The sequence below is a fragment of the Saccopteryx bilineata genome, chromosome 3, assembly GCF_036850765.1.
Source record: "Saccopteryx bilineata isolate mSacBil1 chromosome 3, mSacBil1_pri_phased_curated, whole genome shotgun sequence".
In the NCBI taxonomy this organism is placed as follows: domain Eukaryota; kingdom Metazoa; phylum Chordata; class Mammalia; order Chiroptera; family Emballonuridae; genus Saccopteryx; species Saccopteryx bilineata.
In genome coordinates this window covers 284,883,106-284,903,668 of record NC_089492.1, presented here as the reverse complement: position 1 = coordinate 284,903,668, position 20,563 = coordinate 284,883,106, and the positions used below count along the sequence as shown (strand labels likewise).

Below are 20,563 nucleotides of genomic sequence, written 5' to 3'. Positions count from 1 at the left end.
AGGTGCTCAAACTCACGAATATTCAGAGAAATGCAAATGAAACACAAGAGTGAGTTCTACTTCGCACCCATCACATTGGCCAAAATCAGAAGTTGGCTAATGATGAGTTTGGGGCAGAGAGTGAAAAAAAAAAAAAAAAAGGGAACCTTCTTGACCCTGCAGGTGGGAGAGATCGTGGCTGACATGGTCATCCTGGAGAAACTTTTGATGGCGTTAGTAAAGTAGGTACACAGATGTTCCAAGATCTAATGGTCCCATCCCAGAGAAATGGAGACACCCACAGACAGCACCACGTGCTTTACAAGGACACCGTGGACTGAGCTCGTGGTAGGGTGGCAGTGGGAACAGGGCTGAGAAAGAAAATACACACACACACACACACACAAACACCCCAAGCTCTGAGGACTATGATTCACTGGGCTTGCTGTATGTTAGATCCAAAAGCTGAGGGAGAGAGAGAGAGAAAGAGACACGCTAGGTGAAGAAAGATCCCATTCCCACCAGCTACCAAATGATAAAATACCCAGGAATGACTTACAATAAGGGGCTGGAGAGGCTAGTTGAGGGGAGTTGTGGTTCCTGTCCAGACCAGTGGCCCAGTTTGTAGTGGGGTGGAGACCTCAGAAGAAGGTGGGGAAACTGAGGCCTAAGGTAAGGTGGGTCTGGAGAGAGCCAGGTGGAAGGCAGCCTCGGCTTGCTTTTGCATTTTTCACTAGAAAGTAGGGACGGGTTGCTTCTTGGCTCCACCAAAGCCTGAAGGAGAGGCATCAAGACAGGGTGCGGAGGGGTGTTTAGAGAGCAGGGTGGGTGGTGAGTGGCAGTTGGGGAGGGTGGGGTTAGCAGGGGTGGGGAGTGAAGAGGGGATGGAGGGGTGAGAGATTCAGGGTTGGGAATCGGGGGAGGGCAGCCCACTCTTTACAGGAGAAGATTATGGGCAGGGCCAGGTTGAGGCCGAGGGAGGCAGGAGAATTGAAAGCGCTTTGAGAATATGAAGGGCTATAAAAAGAAACCCACACGGGAGTGAGTCTCACATGCTGCTGCTGAGAGTGGAAATGGGTACAGCCCCTTGGGAGAGGAATTTGGCAGGACCGAGTGAAAATGAAAATGGGCAAACCCCCACCACCCAGCAGGTCTACTTTCTAGGTTTATGCCCGACCCAGACAACAGATAAACTCTCAACTCTGTGCTTCAGGAGACAGGTGCAAGAATGCATCACCGGAGCAGATGTGCCAGCGCCCAATCCTCCCCGGGCAGGGCAGCAGGTACACAGCGTGGGACAGGGTGGGGAGGGGGCAGGCGCGAGGCAGCTCCACCCCACAGGTAGAGAGAAGCAGCTAAGACTGAACTCATCAACATGGAAAGTTCTCAGAAACACAGCCCAGGGCGAGGAAAACATTAAGGGGCAGAACAGCGCACCTGGTATTCTGTCTTTTGTATAAACGCACAAGGACGCACGTAAGATAACACGCACGGTGCGGGTTTATTTGTGGAGACGGAAAGTGGACTGGAGAGAGACACAGCGGACTCAGTAACAGTCGCCTTTGGGGAGAAAGAGAAGGGCCTAGAACAGAGGCTGAGGAGTCCAGAAGGACTTGAGTTTTAATTCTAAAATAAAAGAATTTGAAGCAAAAAAGCAATTCAACAAATATTTACTGAGAGTCTATTTTTTTTTAATCTAATGATGTCTGTGCTGGGACCCCAGCAAAGAACAAAATAGACAGTGTCCCTTAAACAAGGACGTTATTACAGCTGCTATGAAGAGAAGCAAAGCAACTAGTTTAGGGGGGGGTCAGAGAAGGTGACTCTCGAGGAGGTGACCTTTGAGTCATGCAGGTTCTGGAGGAAGGGTGACCTTTGAGTCATGAGGGTGTCTGGAGGAAGGATGGTCCAGGTAGAGGGAAATGCAAGAGCAAAAGCCTGGCTGGCTTTGCAGGTTCAGGACCAGCCAGGAGGCCGCGGAGGTCAAGGGTTATGAGGTCAGAGAGGAATGAGGGCAGCCCCCGTTGTTAACATGGGTGAATTCCAGGTACTGGGATTATGGGTATTTCTTATATTAAGGTTTGAATTTTCTTAAAAAAAAAAAATCTAAACAAAGCCGATGTAAGGTCAAAGGACAGATGGATGTAAAATACAGCAGCGTGGTTTGCAGTAGGAAGAAGGGGAGACCTGTCCGTCAGGTCAGGCCCAGGATGGGGTCGGGCAGTCGTTCTGGCTGGACAGACACACTTCCTTTGCACTGTTAAAGACAGGTGTTTAGAAATAGGCTTAGACCTGCTTCACTCCCATCTCCTCCCATCTCGTGAAAGCCATAGAATCTGTGACTATCAGGACCGGAAGGGCACTTGATCCTCGTCTAGGGATGGCAGAGGCAGGTAATCCTGCTGTGGCCGACCCCTCCCCCGCCCAGGGCACACCTGGCTACGTGATCATGTATCCTCTCTTGCAGAGTCCACATATGGGCTCAGGATCCTTCTTAACACAGAGCCCTAGGCAGCCACCACCAAGTGGCGCTGGCATTTAGGATGAATCAGCCTGTCTCCCTGATCTAATTCAGTCCTCTCCTGTTATAGGGGAGGACACTGGCCCAAGGTCACCGGGAGAGTGACTAGAATGAGGACTCCCCTGAAGCCTAGTGGCCCCACTTGCTGGGTTTAGGAATTGAGGGTCTTTTCCAGAAGGTATGGGCCTGATTTGGAAACTGCTTCCTAGGTAGAGGCAGCCCAGGCAGAACAGGGAGGTTTTGGTGACCTGGGGAAAGGGGCAGCCCTGGGAAGTGTCTTGGCTCCCTTCCCCAAATTGCCTGTGGTCCTCGTTGAGGGTGGGAAGCGGGGGAGCCACCCTCCCTGGCCCTCCTCTTCTTCGGAAGGAAATCCAGATGGGAACTGGTGGATATTTCTCAATCCAGCGCCCCCAGCGCCCCCAGCCCCGGCTTGGTACGGCCAGCTCAGCTCGGGAAGGTGGGAGGGTGGGTGGGAGGGACAGAGAGATGAAGGAGTCCGTTGCAAGGCTTGTGGCTAACACCCAGTGTTCCTTCCTGTTCTTGATTTTAGAACATGAGTCATCAAGGGGCTGGGGCAGGGCCTGGGGACACACGGGATGGTGGGATGAAAGAGGAGGCGGCTTGCCCTGACTGTGGGCGGGGGTGGGGTGTGTGTGTGTGTGTGTGGGGGGGGGTCCTGCTGCCCAAGCAGCTCCTGCAAGACAGGATGCCCCTAGGCCCTTGGGGGGCCAGGTCAGAAGGAGCCGGCTTTGTGGCTGGTTCTGAGACCTGCCCTATAGTGTGAACTGCCAATCCCAGCACAACCACAGCTGCCCCCACCTAACTGCCCTCAGCCACAGCATCTGCTGCAGCTAAATCCTCCATACCTGGTTTCCCAGAAGGTGTCTGTCAGTCACCTGGGGGCCCATTGCAAAGCCAGATTGTCAGACATGGGAGGGGGGCCAGGAATCTGCACGTGTACAACATCTTTTAGGTGATTCTGATGCTGGCTGAAGCTGGAGAGCCATTCCTCCCAGCGGTCCACTAGAATGCCTGGCACATAATAAGTGTTCAATAAATATTGGTCGGCAGACTGGCTATTCTTACGCACGATACCTGTTATTGCTGAGCTTTCGTCTACATCTGCTTGCAAAACAGAGTCATCAGCTAGCTGGATGTGTGAGATGGTAGGGGCTCTCTGAGGGCTAGGGGTTACACTGGGAAAGGCTCCGGGGAGCCCAGGCTGAGGTTACAGCCGCTGTGCTTATAGCCTTGGAGTTGTAGACCAGAGGACCGTGGTCCTATCTCTTGGAAGCCTGCTTGATATCCATGACCGAGGACTAAGTGGGCTTTTCCTGCACTGTGGAGCTGAGGTCTAAGACACACATGGTCTAGGAGACCAGGCTGAGTGATTGGGCTGGGCTGGATTCCTGGGCCTTGACCCTGACATCCACTCATTCACTCGTTTGTTCATTCATTCATTCACTCACTCACTTCTTTATTGCCTCCTGCATACACTAGCCCTGCACGTAGTCCTCATGTCCTTCAACTTGATTGAGCCCCTCCCTCTGTGTATCACCCTCTGCCCTTGAGTACCACACGATCCAGCAGTGTGACAGGCAGCTCATTTGGGGTACCAAGGCAGCCAAACTCAGTTTGAATCTCTGTACCTCTTATTAGCCGTGCAAGCTCCCTATGAAGCTTGACCTTGCTGTTCCAACATACTTCTTGCAAGTCCCCTGACGGCTAGTATCATAATTACTACGACAGGAGAGGAACATGTGAGCAACTAAGCAGACCAAGGTGAGTGTCATGCTAATGGTTTGTGGATGTCCAACCCTGCCCAGGTTGGTGGGGTGTGGCTAAGGGCAAGTTTCACAGCGGAGAGAATTCAGCTTCAAGATTTGAAGGACAAAGAGGTGATCACCATGCAAACAGGAGGGAAAGGCAGCCCATGCATAGGAACCCATGTGAACGAGGCATGGAGGTGGGAACTTAGGGTTCTTTGGGGTGGTCAATAGTGTGGAGTTGGGGAGACCTGGCTGGCAGGCAGGCTGGGCCAAGAAGTGAAGGCTCTCCAGTGTCTTGCTGAAGAGGCTGAGATCGGTTCTGAAGGCTGTGGTGAGCCATGCCCTAGGCATGCTTTCTCAACGTCTATCAACATCTGGGGCTGGATAATTTGTTTTGGGGGTGGTCCTGTGCATTGTAGGATATTGAGCAGCGTCCCTAATCTCTATGCACGAGATGCCAGTACCACCTACCCCTGACTCCTGCAATTGTGGCAACCCAGAATTCTCCAGACATTGCCAAATGTCCCTTGGGGCAGGGAGCAAAAATCACTCCTTGGTTGAGAACTACTAGACTGGGGAAAATGGTATCACTGCCTTATGGGTCGGAGAGCTGCACTGACCACACCACGAAGAACAGATTAGAGCAACAGAGCCCGAAGGCCAGACGACCAGCTGGGAGGCCACTGCAGGGAGAAATGGCCAAGGCTAAAGCCAGGGCTGAGCTGTGGGGCAGGAGGGGAGAGGCCAGGAAATCCAGACTGTGCTAGTGCTGAGTTTTCCCAGATTCCCCAATGGCAGGTACAATATGGTGGGTGCCAAGATCGAACCCCATCTTGCAGAGAGAGAGTCCTGGGCCACCTGTGCAGGTCATACTAAGAAACTCAATGTCAAATGGTTCACCCAGAATTTGCCATTGTTCACCCCCAGCCTGAGTGAGATGTTGGGTTTGGAGAAACCGAGAAAAAGGATTTTGGGGAAGGAGTCACCGCTGTGTTGAGAGCCCTCTAGGGGGAAGAGTGGATGCTTCCCTTTACTGGGTCCAAGCAGGAGGGACTGCTGTGGAATGTGATCATCACAGGAGTTTAGGGACCACAGACTGATGGGAGGTTCTTGTCTGCTTTTTGCATTATTGAGGGCCCAGCACACCAGGGCTGGCACCCAGCAGGTGCTCTGTGAAGGTTTGTAAATTGAGTTAGAGCCTGTGGCTAGGTCTGAGGAGGCAGAGCTAGAGTGGGACAGGTTGCACAGGGTATGAGCTGAGCTGCTGTTGGAGAGAATGAGTCAGCAGGACCCACTGGGCTTGAGGTACGTAGGGGACATCCATGGAGAACCATCTGCCCCTGCTTCCACCAGGTGACACCCCACTCCTGTTCTTTGGCTCTCTCTTATGATCAGAGAGTCCTCAAAATTGCTCCCAGGTGAGACTTGTAAGGGCCAGGAGAAACTGTCATGCGAGTTTTAGAAGCTGGCACTGAGGAGTTAAGGTTGTGGGCTGTGTTGGCCGCAACCTCAGCGAGGCCCATGTCTCACAAATATGTGGGAACCAGGTTATTTCCCAGCCTCCTGATCAGGAGGTGGGATTTTCCATCTCCCTAAGAGTCACTTCCCACTTTTCACCCAGCACCTAGAAGCATCATTGTTGCTATCTCTATCTCAGGCCTTGGTGGCCCAGAGCGGGGGACCCTGTACCTCTTGGGGCAACCAGCAATGAGGGAACAAGGGAACAGAATCACCTCCTGCCACCCTGCCCACCCCACCCTTCGGAAATATCCTGTGTGCTGGGGACAGGGGACTCCCAGGGCTGGGGGGAATGTGGTCTGGTCACATAAGGCTAGCCCTGACATCAGGGTTGGCAATCAAAGTTAAGGGGGTGCAGGTAGCCACTAGTGTGAGTGCTCAATCATGATGTAAATTCCAGGGAAGCCAGCGCTAATGGCCCTAGGCTTCAGCCAGCCCTCCTGTGGGCCCCCACAACATCCTGGAAGCCTTCTGTCCCAAGCCTCTTTTCACTTGTCAGCCACCTGGACAGGGGACTCAAGGAGGACGGTAGGGCAGGTCTAGCTCACGGAGATGGTCTTGTGAGCTTGAAGAGTATTTAGGGATAAATGAACAAATGACTAATAGCAAGAGCAGCAAATACGTATGCAGAGCTTATTAACTTACATATATGTTTTATAAGTAAACACACGAGTATAATACATACTATATTATGTGTATTACATATCTTTTGATCTTCATAATGACGCTATGAGCTTAGTGCAGAGATTCAGATCCAGGTGGTCTGACTCTAAGGTCCGAATGAGTGAATGATCTAGAATAGATGTGACCCGCCAAAGCTAGTGTCAGTTTTGCTGGATGCTTTTGGAAATTAGCGCCAACTCCGACAGGAGTGAGGATCCTGCGGGAGAGAGGGGTAGGTGGTCTCAGGGCAGGTCGAGAGGCACAGCCCCGTGGCAGCCACAAACCTAGTGGAAGCCTGTCCCCAATGAGGGTCTCCTGCCCACACACTGGGAGGGGAACATTTGGGGAGGTTGAGGTGTCACCGAGGGCTAGGAATGGCTGACGCTGGAGGTATCGATGAAGTGCCGGATTGAGGGGGGCTAGGCTAGGCTTTGCGAGGGTGGGGGTCCGGGCGAGGATGCCTGCGGAGCAGCGGGTTGTAGGGCGGGACGCGGGGAGTGGGAAAAGAAGGTGAAGGTGTGTCTTCCATCTCGCCCGCCCCCGCCCCAACCCCGCCCCCTGCATTTCTCTTGCCTCGGGAGCGCGGCCTTTCGCTTTCAGTTGCAGCGCGGGAGCGCGGCGCGGCGCAGCGGAGGGAAGGCACGAGGGAGCGCAGGCCAGGCGGGCCGGACCGCCCCGCGCTCGGCCGCCGCACCGTCCCCATGGCTCCCGCCGGCGTCTGGGCCGCGCTGGCCGTCGGACTGCAGCTCTGGGCCGCGGGCCACGCCGTGCCCACCAAGGTGGGTGCCTCGAGCGGTGCACGGGGAGCGCTTGCACCTCGCTCCTACCCGGGCTGGCGCCCACCCTGGGGAACCCCTGCCGCGCGCTCCCGGGGCGCCGAGACAGGGGTGCTGGGCTCGGGGCGACCGAGGAGCCCCGCACTCCGCTGGGTCAGACACGCTCTGCGCGCTACTGGAGACCGGCTGCGGACCCCGGTTTGGCACATATGCCCGGGGGCGCAGCCCGGTCCCTCTGCCAGTACAGGCCAGGGCGTTTGGAGATCCCAACTTCATTACCCTTGCGACTGCCACGACCAAGCTTTCCTTCCCGTGGAGGAAAGGAGCTGCTCTGTACCTGGGTGCTGTCCCCACAGCGGATGCCGGGCACCCTCTTCAGATAGATGCCTAGCACCTTCTTCAGATGACTTCCTTCTCCTCTGGGCTATGGTTTTCCTCTTTCTTAGAAATACAAGGGCAGCGTGGCTGCCTGGTTTACAGTAAGCGCCTAATAAGGGCACAGTCCAACTGTGGGCTGGCTTGCATGCCCAGACCCCTTCCCCAAGAACCTCTCGGTGTGTCCAGCAGCCATTTGAGAGCCTTTTCTCTGAGGGCTCCAGGGTAACGGGAAGGAGACAGGTGTCCTCAGGTTCTGCTGGGCTGACCTCCCCCAAAGTTCTGTGCTTGAGTTCCGCGAACAGGAGGTGAGGGAGGACTTCTGGGTGGTTATCAAGGCAGATGTGGTCTCTATGAGGCTCCAGGAAAAGGAGATAGCAGAAACCCCAGAGTTGTTCTAACTGCACCCACCATGCTGGCAAGGCAGAGGAATTGGGTGTCTTCCACTTTTTTTGACTGTCTCCATGGTCTGGTGAGATAGAGGGACCCCCATTTTACAGAAAAGGAAAACCAAGGCTCAGAGGAACTCCTTGTATTTCATGCAAGGGTGTGGGGGCACTCTTCCTTCGAAGGGTCAAGGGTCATCTCTTCCTTTCCGCCTGTGGCTGGGGATCCTACCCTGATGGTTGTGTGGTATGTGCTGAACCATCTGGACATCTTGACCGGGAAGGAAGGTGGGGGAGGTAACACTGGCTCATGTGGTAATGTGCAGTGACTCACCAGCTATGGCTAAAGACATCTTTAGAGTCCGGCTCTCAAGGGCAGAGGATGGAGAATTGACTCACTTACAGTGGGTGTCAGGGAGGACTCTGGGGAGCTGCCTCAGAGGTTGCTCTGGAAACCGGTGGCTCTGTGCTTTCCGGTCAAGAGAGCCCCCGCTCTGAGAGCTGAGCGTGGATGCAGACACGGGTGGTCCCCAGCCTGACTGCAGTGCCTCGGGGGGTATCATCCTGCTCCAGTGGTACGTGAGCCCCTAGGGCAGGAGGCACAGGTCTTCTCCGTGGCCCACGAGGCACCAGGCCCGGGTCCTGGAGCTGTCAGAGGGGTTTCCCTTTCAGTTTTCGCATCCCTCCCCCCTTGTCCTCATGGGACTATCTCCATAGTCTCCTTGCTCATCTTTTGGCCCTTGTACCATTGACCCTCCTTGGTGGCATCTCTGGGGAGAGACCCTCCTCAAGTTGGAGCATCTCTCTCCCTGCCTGAGAAACTTCTCGTGGGTCCCAGGGGCTGAAGCAGAAAATCCCCAAGTTGTCCCAGGCCGGAGTGAGTGAGGTGTCCGGGTTGTGTCTACCACCTCCCTGCAGCTGTACCTCACTGCCTGAGAAACACATGTACCCTGTGCTGTCCCCTCTCCATGGTACGCCCCTTGCCCAGTCCTTCGGGGCCTTTTGCAAATGCCACCTCCTGCAGGAAGGCCTTTCTTCTTTCCAGGTGGGTTTGATCTTTTCCCCTTTGAACTCTCAGCACTCTCGTTCCTTTCCAGGACAGGCTGCGTTCTGCTTTTTATCGAGTTGTGTCTTATCCGCCTCGATAGAGAGAAAGTTCCTTGAGGGCAGGGTCTGTGGGGTCCTCCTCCTTCTCGTCACTACCAGCACACTAGCTCCAGTGTTTGGAACATCTACCGAGAGTCAGTCACAGTGCTAGGCGTTTACTATACGATCTCACTGGAACCTTCCTACAGCAATGCCAAAAAGGTGGATGGTGCTGCTCCCATTTAGACAGGTGGAAAGGGGCCCGGAGAGGTTGTGATGGCCCCAGGATTGCAGAGCTGTGGGTTAGTGGGCGGGTGGGATGAGAATGCAGGTGTGCTTGAATTGTCTGTGCCATCCTCTCCCCCATGCCCGCATCCCTGTCCCTGCCCTCAGCTTGGTCCCCGGCATACCACACTGAGGGTGCTCAGTAATGTTGGCTGTAACTAGACTAAGTTACCAAAAGAGCCCAAGGAGACCTGAGCTGGCTGCAGGGATGGCAGAGTCACTGTGTAATCACAGTTTCTGCCTCTTTTAAAGGCTGTGTTTGTTGGTTGGAATGGAGTGGGTCATTCATTTATTTAGTTCCTCATTCATTGGACATAAATGCCAGTAAAGTTGGCAGGACAGGAGAGCGCTTGGTGCCCCAGGATGGGGAAGAGCAGGTCCCTAGCAGTCTGGCTTTTTGTTTTTGCTGGGGAGGAGCCATGGGGGTCCTGACCTGCTGGGTCCGACCTGCCTACCCCTGGAAGTCTTGAGATGACGGGGATGCTGTTTGCCTCCTCAATACCCCACTCAGGTTAGGGGAGAGGCAGAGGGCTCCCAGGCAGGCTTGGAGATATTGGCCACTGGAGTGGAGATGGGTGACCCAGGGTGTTGGCTGTCCTGGGATGTCCCTTTGCCCCTCCCTGATAGCCCGAGTGAAACCTGTGTGCTGACTGAGAGTGTGGCCTGGTGATCAGGTACTCCTGCAGAGGGCCGTGGCCAGGTACCTTGACGTAGGACCATTCATCCATTTAGTCTCCCAACATTCACAGACACCTACTCCAAGCCCAACCCACTTCTGGGCTCTAGGGACCCCCACGATGATGACCTAGCTCCAGCCTGCCAGGAGCCATACTGTCAATGGTCACAGACCTGGGCTCTGCCCCGAACTGCCCGTGTCACCTGGGCCAAGTTACCGAGCCTGTGTCCTCCTGTCTGTGGATGTGGAACATTCTTCCCACTTAGTCCACCTCTCAGGGCCGAGTGGGTGTGAAAGGTGCCGGAGCAGGTGTAGCTGAGAACCCGCCCCGCGTCTGGGTGGCCCTCACTGTCACCCCGGGGCCTGGGCCAGTGCTTCCTGAGGTGTAGACTCTTCCAGGGCTGGGAAACATGTTGTGGCCCTGCCTATTCAATGCTTCCTGGACGAGTAGCCAGGACAGTTGTGGGGGGCGAAGGGGAGGGGAACAGTTTGATGCTAGCTGTGGTGTGTGTCTGTGGGTGTCACATTCAACTCTGCATAGCAACTTACTCAGTTTTATGCCAGGATGGCTGCTTTTCTGTTCCTCAAACATGTGTTCCTGTCCTCAGCACTCTTGACATTTGCGTAGTCACGGTGTGGGCCGTCCTGCATGTTGTAGGCTGTGTAATGGCATTCCTGGGCTCTACCCGCTAGGTGCCAGCAGCACTGCCCCCTTCAGTTGTGACAGTTAAAAATGTCTCCAGGTATTGCTAAATGTCTTCCAGGGGAAGATTGCTCCTGGTAGAGAAGTATTGGCCTAGAACAGGGCCTGGCATGGAGTAGGTCTGCAAAAAATACTGAATGAATGCCCCAAAATATTCATCTTACCTAGATGGCGACCCAGTTTTATGGATGAGAGAGAAGAGTTTGAAAAGCCAGTGGTGACAGAGCTGAGTTCCAGTCTGTTCTCTGTCTGGACTATTTTCCCCAGCTCGTCTCTTTGCAGTACCGAGTCTGCAGAGGCCAGGGGTGTTCTCCCCCAAGTGCTCGCCCCCCACACCCCCGCCCTGGCTCGTGATGGGGCCACCCACGGGCAGTGACTCAGGGCCCCAGTAGGCTCATGACTTGCCCTGAAGCAGGTAGGGAGGGAAGCCAGGGCTTCGTGGATGCTTAGGATAGGGTGGGAGACAGTTTCCAGGGTAACAGGAACCAAGTGGAGATGCTGTGGTACCCAGTTCCAGACACTGCCGGCCGCGGGGAAGCAGGAACGATAACCTAGGGGGAAGGGCCCGGCCACCGAATCGGACAGACCTCTCAGCGCGAATCCTTACTTTGCTGTTTACTGGCTGCGTGACCTTGGCAAGTCTTTCCATGTCTGGGAGCCTCTGTGTTCCCATCAGTAAAATGGGGATGACCCCCACTTCACTGGCTGGTCGTTAAGATTAAAAGTACTTTGCTGGTTGTGCTGCCCGCTGGTGGCTCTTTAAACACCTGTGGCTTTGCAGGCCTAACTTTACTCTGAGTCCTGGGACAGTGCTCAGGCTGAAGCAGAGACCACTGTGGAACCTGATTGAGCCACAGGGTCACCAAGTGTGGATGGCAGACCGCCAGTTGCCCAGACCCTCTGCCCAGCATCCCTGTGAACAATTTCCCTCCTTCCTGTCCAGATGACCCCTTGCTGGGCCTCTCACACCACCTGCCCAAATGCTTGGCCTCGGGACCTGGGCATGTGGCAGGGGCCGCGGGGTCAGGAAATCACTACCTGGCCCTTCCCCATGCCTTACAGTGAGTGACAGGTGCTGTATGTCATTTGAGGTTGAGTGAAGGTGACCTCTGTGGAAAGGGGCTGCAGAAGGCCTCGACTTTCCCACCTGCAAGATGGGCACAGCCGACTCCAGACTGTCTCTAACATCTTTTCTGGCTCTAACCTCTGTGGTCCTGAGGTTCTGTTTATTTGTGACCCTGAGTGGGGGGTGGAGCCCTGTGAGGGCGCTTCTGAGGTCATGCTGTCCCCTCCCCAGCCTCCAAGTGAATTCTAAGACAGCAGGGCTCTGAGGAAGGAGCACTGGCCTGCGTGTCAAGAGAGCAGCGTCCCAGGCCAGCACTGTCACTGGCTTGTTGTGGGACCTTGAGCATCCCTATCTGTGAAATCCAGCAGCACTGACCCCAACATTCCTCTGGACAGTTCTCCCCTGGAATGTTGGGGAACTGTCAGCATAGCATGTGCTTGACAAAGGCCACAGACCAGGTGAGGGGAGAGGGAGTCCCGAAATTTCCCCAAAAAGGGACCTCAAGGCCCACTTGCTTCGGCTGGAATAATTTCTCACATCCAGGTCCTAGGGGCATCAGGAATTCTTGGCTGCCTGACAGCTTGCATCAAGACAGGATGCAGAACCCTCAGACAGAACCGGATCCTGGGTTTCCGTCTCCCTGCCCATTAGGGCCTAGTTAGTGCCTTTTCAAGTTCAGAAGCCAGACCTTGTGGGGCCCACGACTGCGGGGAAGTCCATGCTGCGGGCACCCTCTGTGGGGCCTGCTGCCTGAAACCCACAGGATCAAGGAGTCCTTGAGTAGAGGGGAGGCAGTTTCCTCAAAGGAGCCCTTTGACACCCCGATGGACACGCAGCCCTCCTCCATTCTGAGTCCTATAGGTCTCCCTCACACCCCAGGGCTTTGGGTTTTTGTCCCCTTCTGCCGAGCTGTTTGTTGACTGCTGGCCTGGCACTCGGAAGCTCAGGGCTCACCTCACTGGGGCCTACAGTCATTTTCCACCAAAGCGTGCTGTGAGGTCACAGGTGGTGGTGACGACACTGTGGTTTGGGGTGCACGCCCAGGAGGAAGTGTCTGTTTACCGACTGGGGTCTGGGAAAACAGCTTTCGTTCTGCCCTGAGTGTGAGCAATGTCAGGGGGAGTCCTCTGGGGTGGGGTCCAGCTGTCCAGGAGGCCCCAGGGTCCAGCTCCGGTCTCATCTCTGTCTTGCTTTCCTGTCGACTGTGACATACACAGGCCCTACCTCTTTGAGCCTCCATGTGGTCGCAGCAGAGGAGAAGGCGATGGAGCAGGCTGTATCTCAGGTGTCAGTGGTGGAGGTTTGTTGTCACAGGACTGTTGATTCATTACTCAAACAAGAAGGCCCATTAGCAGCTTGTTCACACCCAGTGTCCAGTGGTGGTGGGGATGCAGAACCTACTTCCCAAGCCCTAGGCAGGCCAGCTGCCCTCTGACACTTGGTAGCAGACTCAAGTGGGTATATTATTACCAGAGAAATGATGAGACCTCGATTCTTGTCTGCTTGAGGGAAAAAATCCAATACAATCAAGAGAAACAGCGCAGAGAGTAAAGGAAGAATTTCCTGGCCATGCAGGAAGAAAGTCAGAGGAAAGGGGGCCTTGGAGACAGGTTCAGGGGGTGAGCCCAGGACGAGCTGCCGCTGCCCACTGCTCCCCTGGTTGCAGGTCTCGTAGGTGCTCAGGAGAAAGAAACAGAGGGTCAAGGAAAACACGCCTGTTGGGAAGAAGAAGGGGAGGGAGAAGAGGAGGGGAAAGGCACAATGCGTGCTCCCAGAACTGAGAGCATGCTGGGTCTTCCATCCTAAGGTTTTTAACTCTTAGGTTTTAGGGGAGGTCCAAGGAGGAGGATCAATAGACTATTCATCAGCTCTCCGAGTGTGTGCTTTTAGATTCGTGGTCTCCACTGATTGGTCAGCATCAGGGCAGGGGGTCATTAGTCAATGCAGCTGTCCCTGAGGTCAGCCCTGGTGTCGCTTGCCTGGTTTTGCTGTTTTTCTGGGCTTGGAGCTGAAACACAACTGAGACCTAGATGTATTTGATGCTGACCAGAACCTCATTGTCCTGGGGGCTTTGTGTTTACGGGCTATTCTCCAGCCCCCTTGTTCACTTCCCTGCTAAGGGGGATCTAACTTGTATGGGCAACAACATGCTAGTGGAGGAAAAGTTACCCTGGAGGCGAGATCCTTGTTTTCCCAGTTTTGTCCGTTGCTCGGCACCTGGGGCTTTCCGTGCTGTGGCCTTCCGTGCAAGGATGCCTGGCCCCAGTCCTTGCTCTGCTCATGTCTGTCTAGCTGCCTACCACAGGCACGTGTGTGTGGGAAAATTGGCAGTGCGCCATGATTTGGAGCCAATGGGCCGTCAAATAGCCAGCGGGGCCCCCCTTGCTCTGTCCCGGCTTCAGAGCTGTGGCATGGGTTGACCCAGCCCCTCTGACCAGTGTTAGGGCAGAAATCCCCAGGGGGTTTTGTTTTGTTTTGCCATCTAGACAGTGCCCATCCCCCCACCTGTTTCAGTCTGAGCTTGGCCTGCAGTGGGTATGGCTGATGTGGCTACGGGTTCGTGGAATTGAGTGGGCCTGAAGGTAAGAGCGAGCGGGAAGGATTTGGGGGCAGGCGGGTGGGCAGAGCATCTTCCTGGCTGTCTGTGGGAGGCCTTCTTGAATGTCTGTCAGGAGAGATGCCTGAGGGCTGGGCATCAGGGGTTCGAGGCCACATCCCAGCTCGGGCTCTAGCTCAGGAGGGCCTGGCCACTTTCTCTCTCTCTGGACCTCAACTGCCCCAGCTGCACACAGATCAGCGAGGACCTCGTCTGTCTCTCTTAGAGTCCTTTGGCCCAAAATGTTATGGGGGGGGGGGCGGGAAGGGGAGTTGGTGGCTTTTGGCAGGGAGTGGAGTACACCTCTGGCCTCCACGTGGCCCCGGCTCAGAAGGCCCAGGTCTGGACGTGACAGTGAGTCCCCAGGGAAAGGCTCCAGCCAGAATCCCAGGCACCCCTGCTTATCCTTCCTCCAGCTGAGCCACGACCCAGCTTCTCTCTGGTTTCCGGCTCAACTGGCCCTTGGTGAGCCTGTCACCTGCTACTCCAGTCTCCTTGTCCTCTGGGTTCACAAGCCCCAAATCCTGCTCCTTCCTGTCCTGTCCTCCCAGAAATATCAAGCCCCACCCCTTCCACCTCAAGGTATGACCCTCTACTTCCTCCTCAACTACCCCTCCTTCTACCCCATGGCTTCAGTCTCTTCCTGACCTGGCCCCTTGGTCACTGTCCTTCTCTTTTTCTTTCACCTTTCGGACTCTGTCCCCATCCCCCCCCCCCCCCCCCCCCCCCGCCAATCTGTCCTGCTTAAGTCCCTCTTCCCACAGTGACCACACAGGGGTCTTTCTAAAAGCTGAGCCCTGCGGATGGGCAGGGTCGGGATAAGTGGGTACCAGGAGCAAGGCACAGAGGCAGGAAGAGCAGGGGACAATGGCTAAGCCGTCCTGGCTGAAGCAAAAGGCTTGTTCGGGGCCGAGAAGGCACATGAGGCTGTAAGCTGTCTGGGGCCGGTTTATGGAATTAGTACTGTCCATTATATTTAAAAATTGTACCAACTATGGTTTTTGTGGTGCTTGTTGAAACACACTGTACACATGTCATTTTGTTTAATCTTCACATCAGCCACAAGAGGTATGTACTATTATCAGGTCCATTCAGCAAATGAAAGGCTGAATTTTATTAACTTCACGCATTAAACAAACAAACAAACAAACCAAACAAAAGAGCTTGTCTGATGCCCAGCAAGGGGGAGTCTAGAGTCGAAGTCAGCCATGTTTACTAGAGAGTCCGTGCTTTCGGCTCCCACACTCACCTCCTGTCAGGAGTTGAGTAAATGGGGAGCCACTGATAGTTTTTGAGCATGGGAGTGAGTGTAGGACAGAGAGTGTATTGATCAGGACAGACAGCATATTGGAGAGGTCACTCAGTGGGAAGGACAGACTATTGCAGTAGTTTAGGCAAGAGCTGTGGACTGAGGGAGTAGCAGCGGAATAGGAGGGAGGGATTGAAGGCTTCGGGGAGGAGGAAGCCTTTGGACTGGACCAAAGCCCTAGGTGGGGTCAGAGGCACTCAGGAAGTAGAAGAGGTGTCCCTCTCCACCCCATCCTGCAACACGCGGCCCGTCTGGCCTCATCCATGCCCCAGCCCGAGCCAAGTGACCTGACTCTGGTCGGTGTCAGCCTCATAGGTTCCTGGCGCCCCTGTGGTCAGCCATAGCATGAGCCTGGCCTCGGTCACGCTGGCCGCTTCCGGGTAGACACGAGCCTGGGCAGGGAGAGCCTGTCATCTCTGACATGAGATGTGATGTGCCCCCCCCCCCCCCTGGCAGAGCAGAGGAGCAGGATCCCTGGGGACCTGTTGGACTCTGCTGTCAGAGCACATTGGGACTTCTGGGCTCCCATCTGAGCTTTGGTTTTCCTGAACAGTAAGGTGGGGATAAAAGTGTCCCCCTCTGTCACCTCCTGCTGGGGCTGGGAGAGTGCAGTGAACTGAGGGATAGGACTGACATCCAGGGGTTGCTTTGTGGTCACCAGGTGTGCACCAAGTGCCTTCCATTCTCACAGCCACCTTGGTGGGGAGGCAGGAGTACCGTCACTGTCCCCCTTCTACAGAAAGGGCAGTGGGGACACAAAAGTTAAGCTCTGCACTCAGGTTCTCAGCTCACTAGAGGCAGATGTCCCCCTTCCCCCCGGGGCCGGGCTCTCTGTTACTAAACTACCACCCATTTGGCATGGTAGTCACGGCGACCGGGAGGGGCTCTTCTTGCCAAGCTGCCGCTCAGTCTCCCCCCACTGGGGGTGCCTCCCCCTCTCTTCAGAAGCCCACTTCCTGCCCAGTTCTCATGTGAGCCCCAACTCATTTCAACTAATGGAAACAAACACTTTTGCTTCTGTTCAACAATTCCACGGCGATTAGGCACCTGCTCTGGGCCATGCCCTGGGCTGGGCGTCGGGTGATGAGTAATACAAACCCTGCGAGTACCACTCAGCTCTTACTGCCAGCCCGCACGCGCCGAGCACTTTACATATTGACCCAGTGAATCATAACAGCCGTGTTGTGGTGGGCACTGTTTCTGTCCCCATTTTATAGATGACAAAACTGAGGCCGGTGAACGAGAGAACCAGGAACAAAACCTGGGTGTCTGGCTTAGAGGTCACGCTAGCACATGCCGGAGATGGTTGGGGAGGGGGGGGATTGTGGTCCCGGTCCTAAGTGGGGAGACATAGGGGAATAACTAATCAGAAAGGATAGAGTCCCAGGTTGTCATTGGAGCCTCCACGAGGGACCTCCGAGCCGGTCTGGGGCTCTGGAAAAGATTTCTTTGAGATGATGGTGAGAGAACTTTTGAAAAAGCTGAAGAGTTCGCCCTGTAAAGGAAGGGGGTGGTGCGGAGGGAGGAGCAGTGGTAATGAGGTGTGTGTGTGGGGGGGCTGCTCTGGATGAAAGGGGAGGAAGATGCTGGCAGGGTGGGGGGTTGAGGATAGTGAGCCCGGCCAGGCCTGAGGGCAGTGCTGGAGGCTTTTTATCAGGGCCAGACCTGGAGGTAGGAAAGTGACTCCAGGTCTGTTTGGAAAGGCTGGAGACCACAGTGGCCTAGCGAACATAACTGGCGCCCGGGGCACGACACTTTATTGGCGCCCCCCTAACTACGCTTCTACTATGCTTTTCTTGTTTGTCTTGGAGACCATTGCCCCTCTGTGAGTGGCGCCAGGGATATGATAGACCCCCTTGCCCCCCCTCGCTACGCCACTGGCGGACTAAGAGGCTGAGAACCGGCAGGAGATGCTGCTGGGGAGAGGGGAGCCACGGGAGACTGAGGAGGGGATAGCGGGAGGCCTTGGTGGGGGTGGGGGGGATGGGAAGGGTTGAGGTGTTCTCTGCAACTAGACTGAGGTTTCCTTTGGCGCAGGCACTACGCCCTGGCACCCTGCATCCCCACACCAAGCACACAGCCTGGTCCAGAGAACCGGATACCAGCCCGGGCTTCCTGTCTCCCCCGCCACACACACCCCCAGCTCACTTCTAAAGGGACATCACAGGCGGTAGGACTGGAGTGGGATGTGTCACCCCTGAGCCACCACCTGTGATGTGGTTGGTCTTTCCTGACGCAGATGCTGTTCCTTTCCGTGAAGGCAGACGAGACTCCACAACCCTGCGTCGTTGTGTTGCCCTTCCCTAATGTGGCCGCACCCCACAGTGCACGGGGCTCTGCACACCCCCTGCCCTGCCTTTCTGCTGCTTCTCCCCATACCTGGGGCCCCCCCGGGTACCTGCTGTACCAATGAAGCGGTTTCTCTGTCACTCGATGACAGTTTCCACCAGTGGGGGGGGGGGGTCCCTGAGTCCTTGCCCTTCCCCATAGCTTTGCTGTCTATGCCTGGGACCCTGCAGCCCTTTTAGCCTGGGAGAGTCCCCGAACCCGCCCGTGCTCACTGTGTGTTCTTGGAGGAGTCACTCCCCGTCTCTGGGCCCCTCATCTGTAAAATGATCACAGGTTGTAAAATTGACTGAGGGCACAGAGTCCGGTGTAGCGGGGACTAGCTCCCGTCTACCGCTTGCCGACACGGTATCTGTGTGGAGTCTCCGGAGCCGTTTCTGCATCTCTAGAAGGGGACAGTGCTGACCTTGTGGAGTTGGTGCGGGGATAACACGAGAGCATGCGTGGCTGTGTGCCCAGCGCTGCGTCTGCACACAGTAAGCGCTCTCCTGGGTCTGAGAAGCGCTTCTCCCTGGGGCCTCCTTCCTGCCACATTCTGTCCTGCTCTTAGCTGGCAGTCAGCCGAATCCCTGCCCAGGGTGCTCCAGGGAGGCCCGGAGTGTGAGCCCTTCACAAGGGTACTGGCATCTAAGGGGAGGTTCCAGAAAAATGAAAAAGCCTTGAAGACCCCAAAGATAATGCGTTAACAGTATCAGGAAGAGCAGAGGGCACCACAGCTTTAGTGCTTCTAGGGGACACCGTCTTGGCGGCGCCCACGCCGTCCTTCACCAGATCTGTCCTTCTTTGTCTTCCTCTGTCTCTCGCTGTCTATTTATAAATAGGGGAAGGGACTGAGGGCCCCACTCCCGGGGTTCACGCAGGGTCTTGGTCTGAGCAGGAAGTCAGCTAGCTGGGGCAGGGCTGCCTAACTTGCCCAGAGAGAGCTGACTGATGCAGACTCCGGGAGCAGAGACCTGCGTGGCAGCCACACCCTGTCCCTCAGTGGCTAACGGCCCTGGTGCAGTGCCCACCTTGAACTAGTCTCTCCCCCCACCCCCAGCCCCAGCAGCTGGCTGTGGTTTCTGGTCCTCCAGGGTGAGAGAGGGGAGGAGGGGAGAGTTCGGGAAGGGAGGGAGCCTCGGGCAGGAGAAGTCTTGCCTGGCTCACGGGGTAGGTCTTGTCTGCCCGTAGCTGTGCCTCTGAAACTCACTTTCTTTCGGGTACTCACAGCCACATTGCTGTCCCTTATCCTGGACACTGTGTCCTTTGGCCACTTGATGGACCCCCAGGCCCCTGGATTTTGTCACTTATCCAGACTTTTTATGTTGGGGTCCCATTACTTCTCCAAGTGTTCCTGTTGAGTGAAGTTCCTTTGAGACAACCAGCAGCTGGTAGGAAACCTGTATCTGGCCAGTGGGAATGTCCCCCTCCCTCTGTCCCATAAGGCCCCTACCCCACATCATGGCAGCTGGCCTGCCACAGTCTCCTGACTTTAGGCTTCTGGAGGAATTGGCCTGGACCCAGCCTGTGGAGACTCCATAACTCTAAAGGTCACAAGTCAACTTCCCTACCCTTGTTCCTCCCTTTGCAAGGCTCACATGGGCCATCTAGCACCTCGGTAGAACTAGGCAGCTTGCCCAGGGTCTTGTCTTCACCTAGCCCACTCTCAGCTAAAACCAAGGCAGAAGAAGCCTGGTTCTGATATTCCTTCTGCCAGACACGAGTGTACAACTCAGGGCCTCTGCACGCCCTTTGAGCTCCCCGTGCGTTCCCTGGGAGCCTGAGAGAAGGGGATGGGTCCAAGTTAAGACCCCTCTGCCTTTGCTCCTGCAGCCACCCCAGGAGGAGGCAGGGCGAGGCGTTATGTCACCATTTCATAGCTAACAGTGTTGATGCTCAGAGAGTAAGTAATATCCCCATACCCTCCAGAACCAGCAGGTGCACGGGATCCTCTAACCTTAGCCTAGTGCTGCTCCTGTGTGCCAGGTGTTTGTGCGCCTGGGAGGGCAGACATCTCTGGCCTCTTTCCTCCCAGAGGTCACCTGCTCAGGTGGCCCTCACCCTGGAGGAGGGGATGAGGGCGAGGCGGGGAAGCTCCGCCTCCCGCCCACCCTCAGCCCTGCCACCTGCCCCAGCCCCCACCTTTAGGCTCATTCAGTTTTTCCACCTCTCCTGTGGGTGGGCCGCCCTCCCACCCTGCACCCCTGTGGTCTGGGCAGGGGCTGAGCTCTTTGATACCCATCTTTAAGAAGCTAGGGCTGGAAATGGCTTAGAGCATCCACCGGGCTCCTACTGGCCTAGAGCATCCACTGGGCTCCTACTGCCGTTTTTTGCAGATGTGGAAACTGTGGCACAGAGAATCAGGTTGCTGCCCACAGTAGAGGGAGTGCCTGAGAGGGGAGGGAGGACCTCTGCGGTAGGTCTGGGGGTTGAAATCCAGTCTCGTGGGGTGGGGGAGACCCAGGCCTCAGCTTGAACAGGCGGGGAAGAATCTGGGCTGGAGGCGACGGGGCTCCTTCGAGGCTCAGTT

At 55.7% G+C, this 20,563-nt stretch overlaps 1 protein-coding gene across 2 annotated transcripts in view; it reads left to right on the top strand.

Annotated features, from left to right (window-relative positions):
• Positions 1 to 4,262: 4,262 nt before the first annotated feature.
• TNFRSF1B (TNF receptor superfamily member 1B) overlaps positions 4,263 to 20,563 on the top strand; it is a 37,884-nt gene continuing 21,583 nt past the window's right edge. Inside the window, exon 1 of one of the 2 annotated variants that reach the window (XM_066270410.1) lies at positions 4,263 to 4,282. Coding sequence is in view for 1 of the 2 variants with exons in the window: in XM_066270409.1 (XP_066126506.1) it covers positions 7,152 to 7,229 (78 nt within the window). In the remaining variant the exon portion in view is untranslated. Of the gene's footprint in view, positions 4,283 to 7,054; positions 7,230 to 20,563 lie in introns of those variants that run through there. The other variant, XM_066270409.1, reaches the window with a different exon arrangement.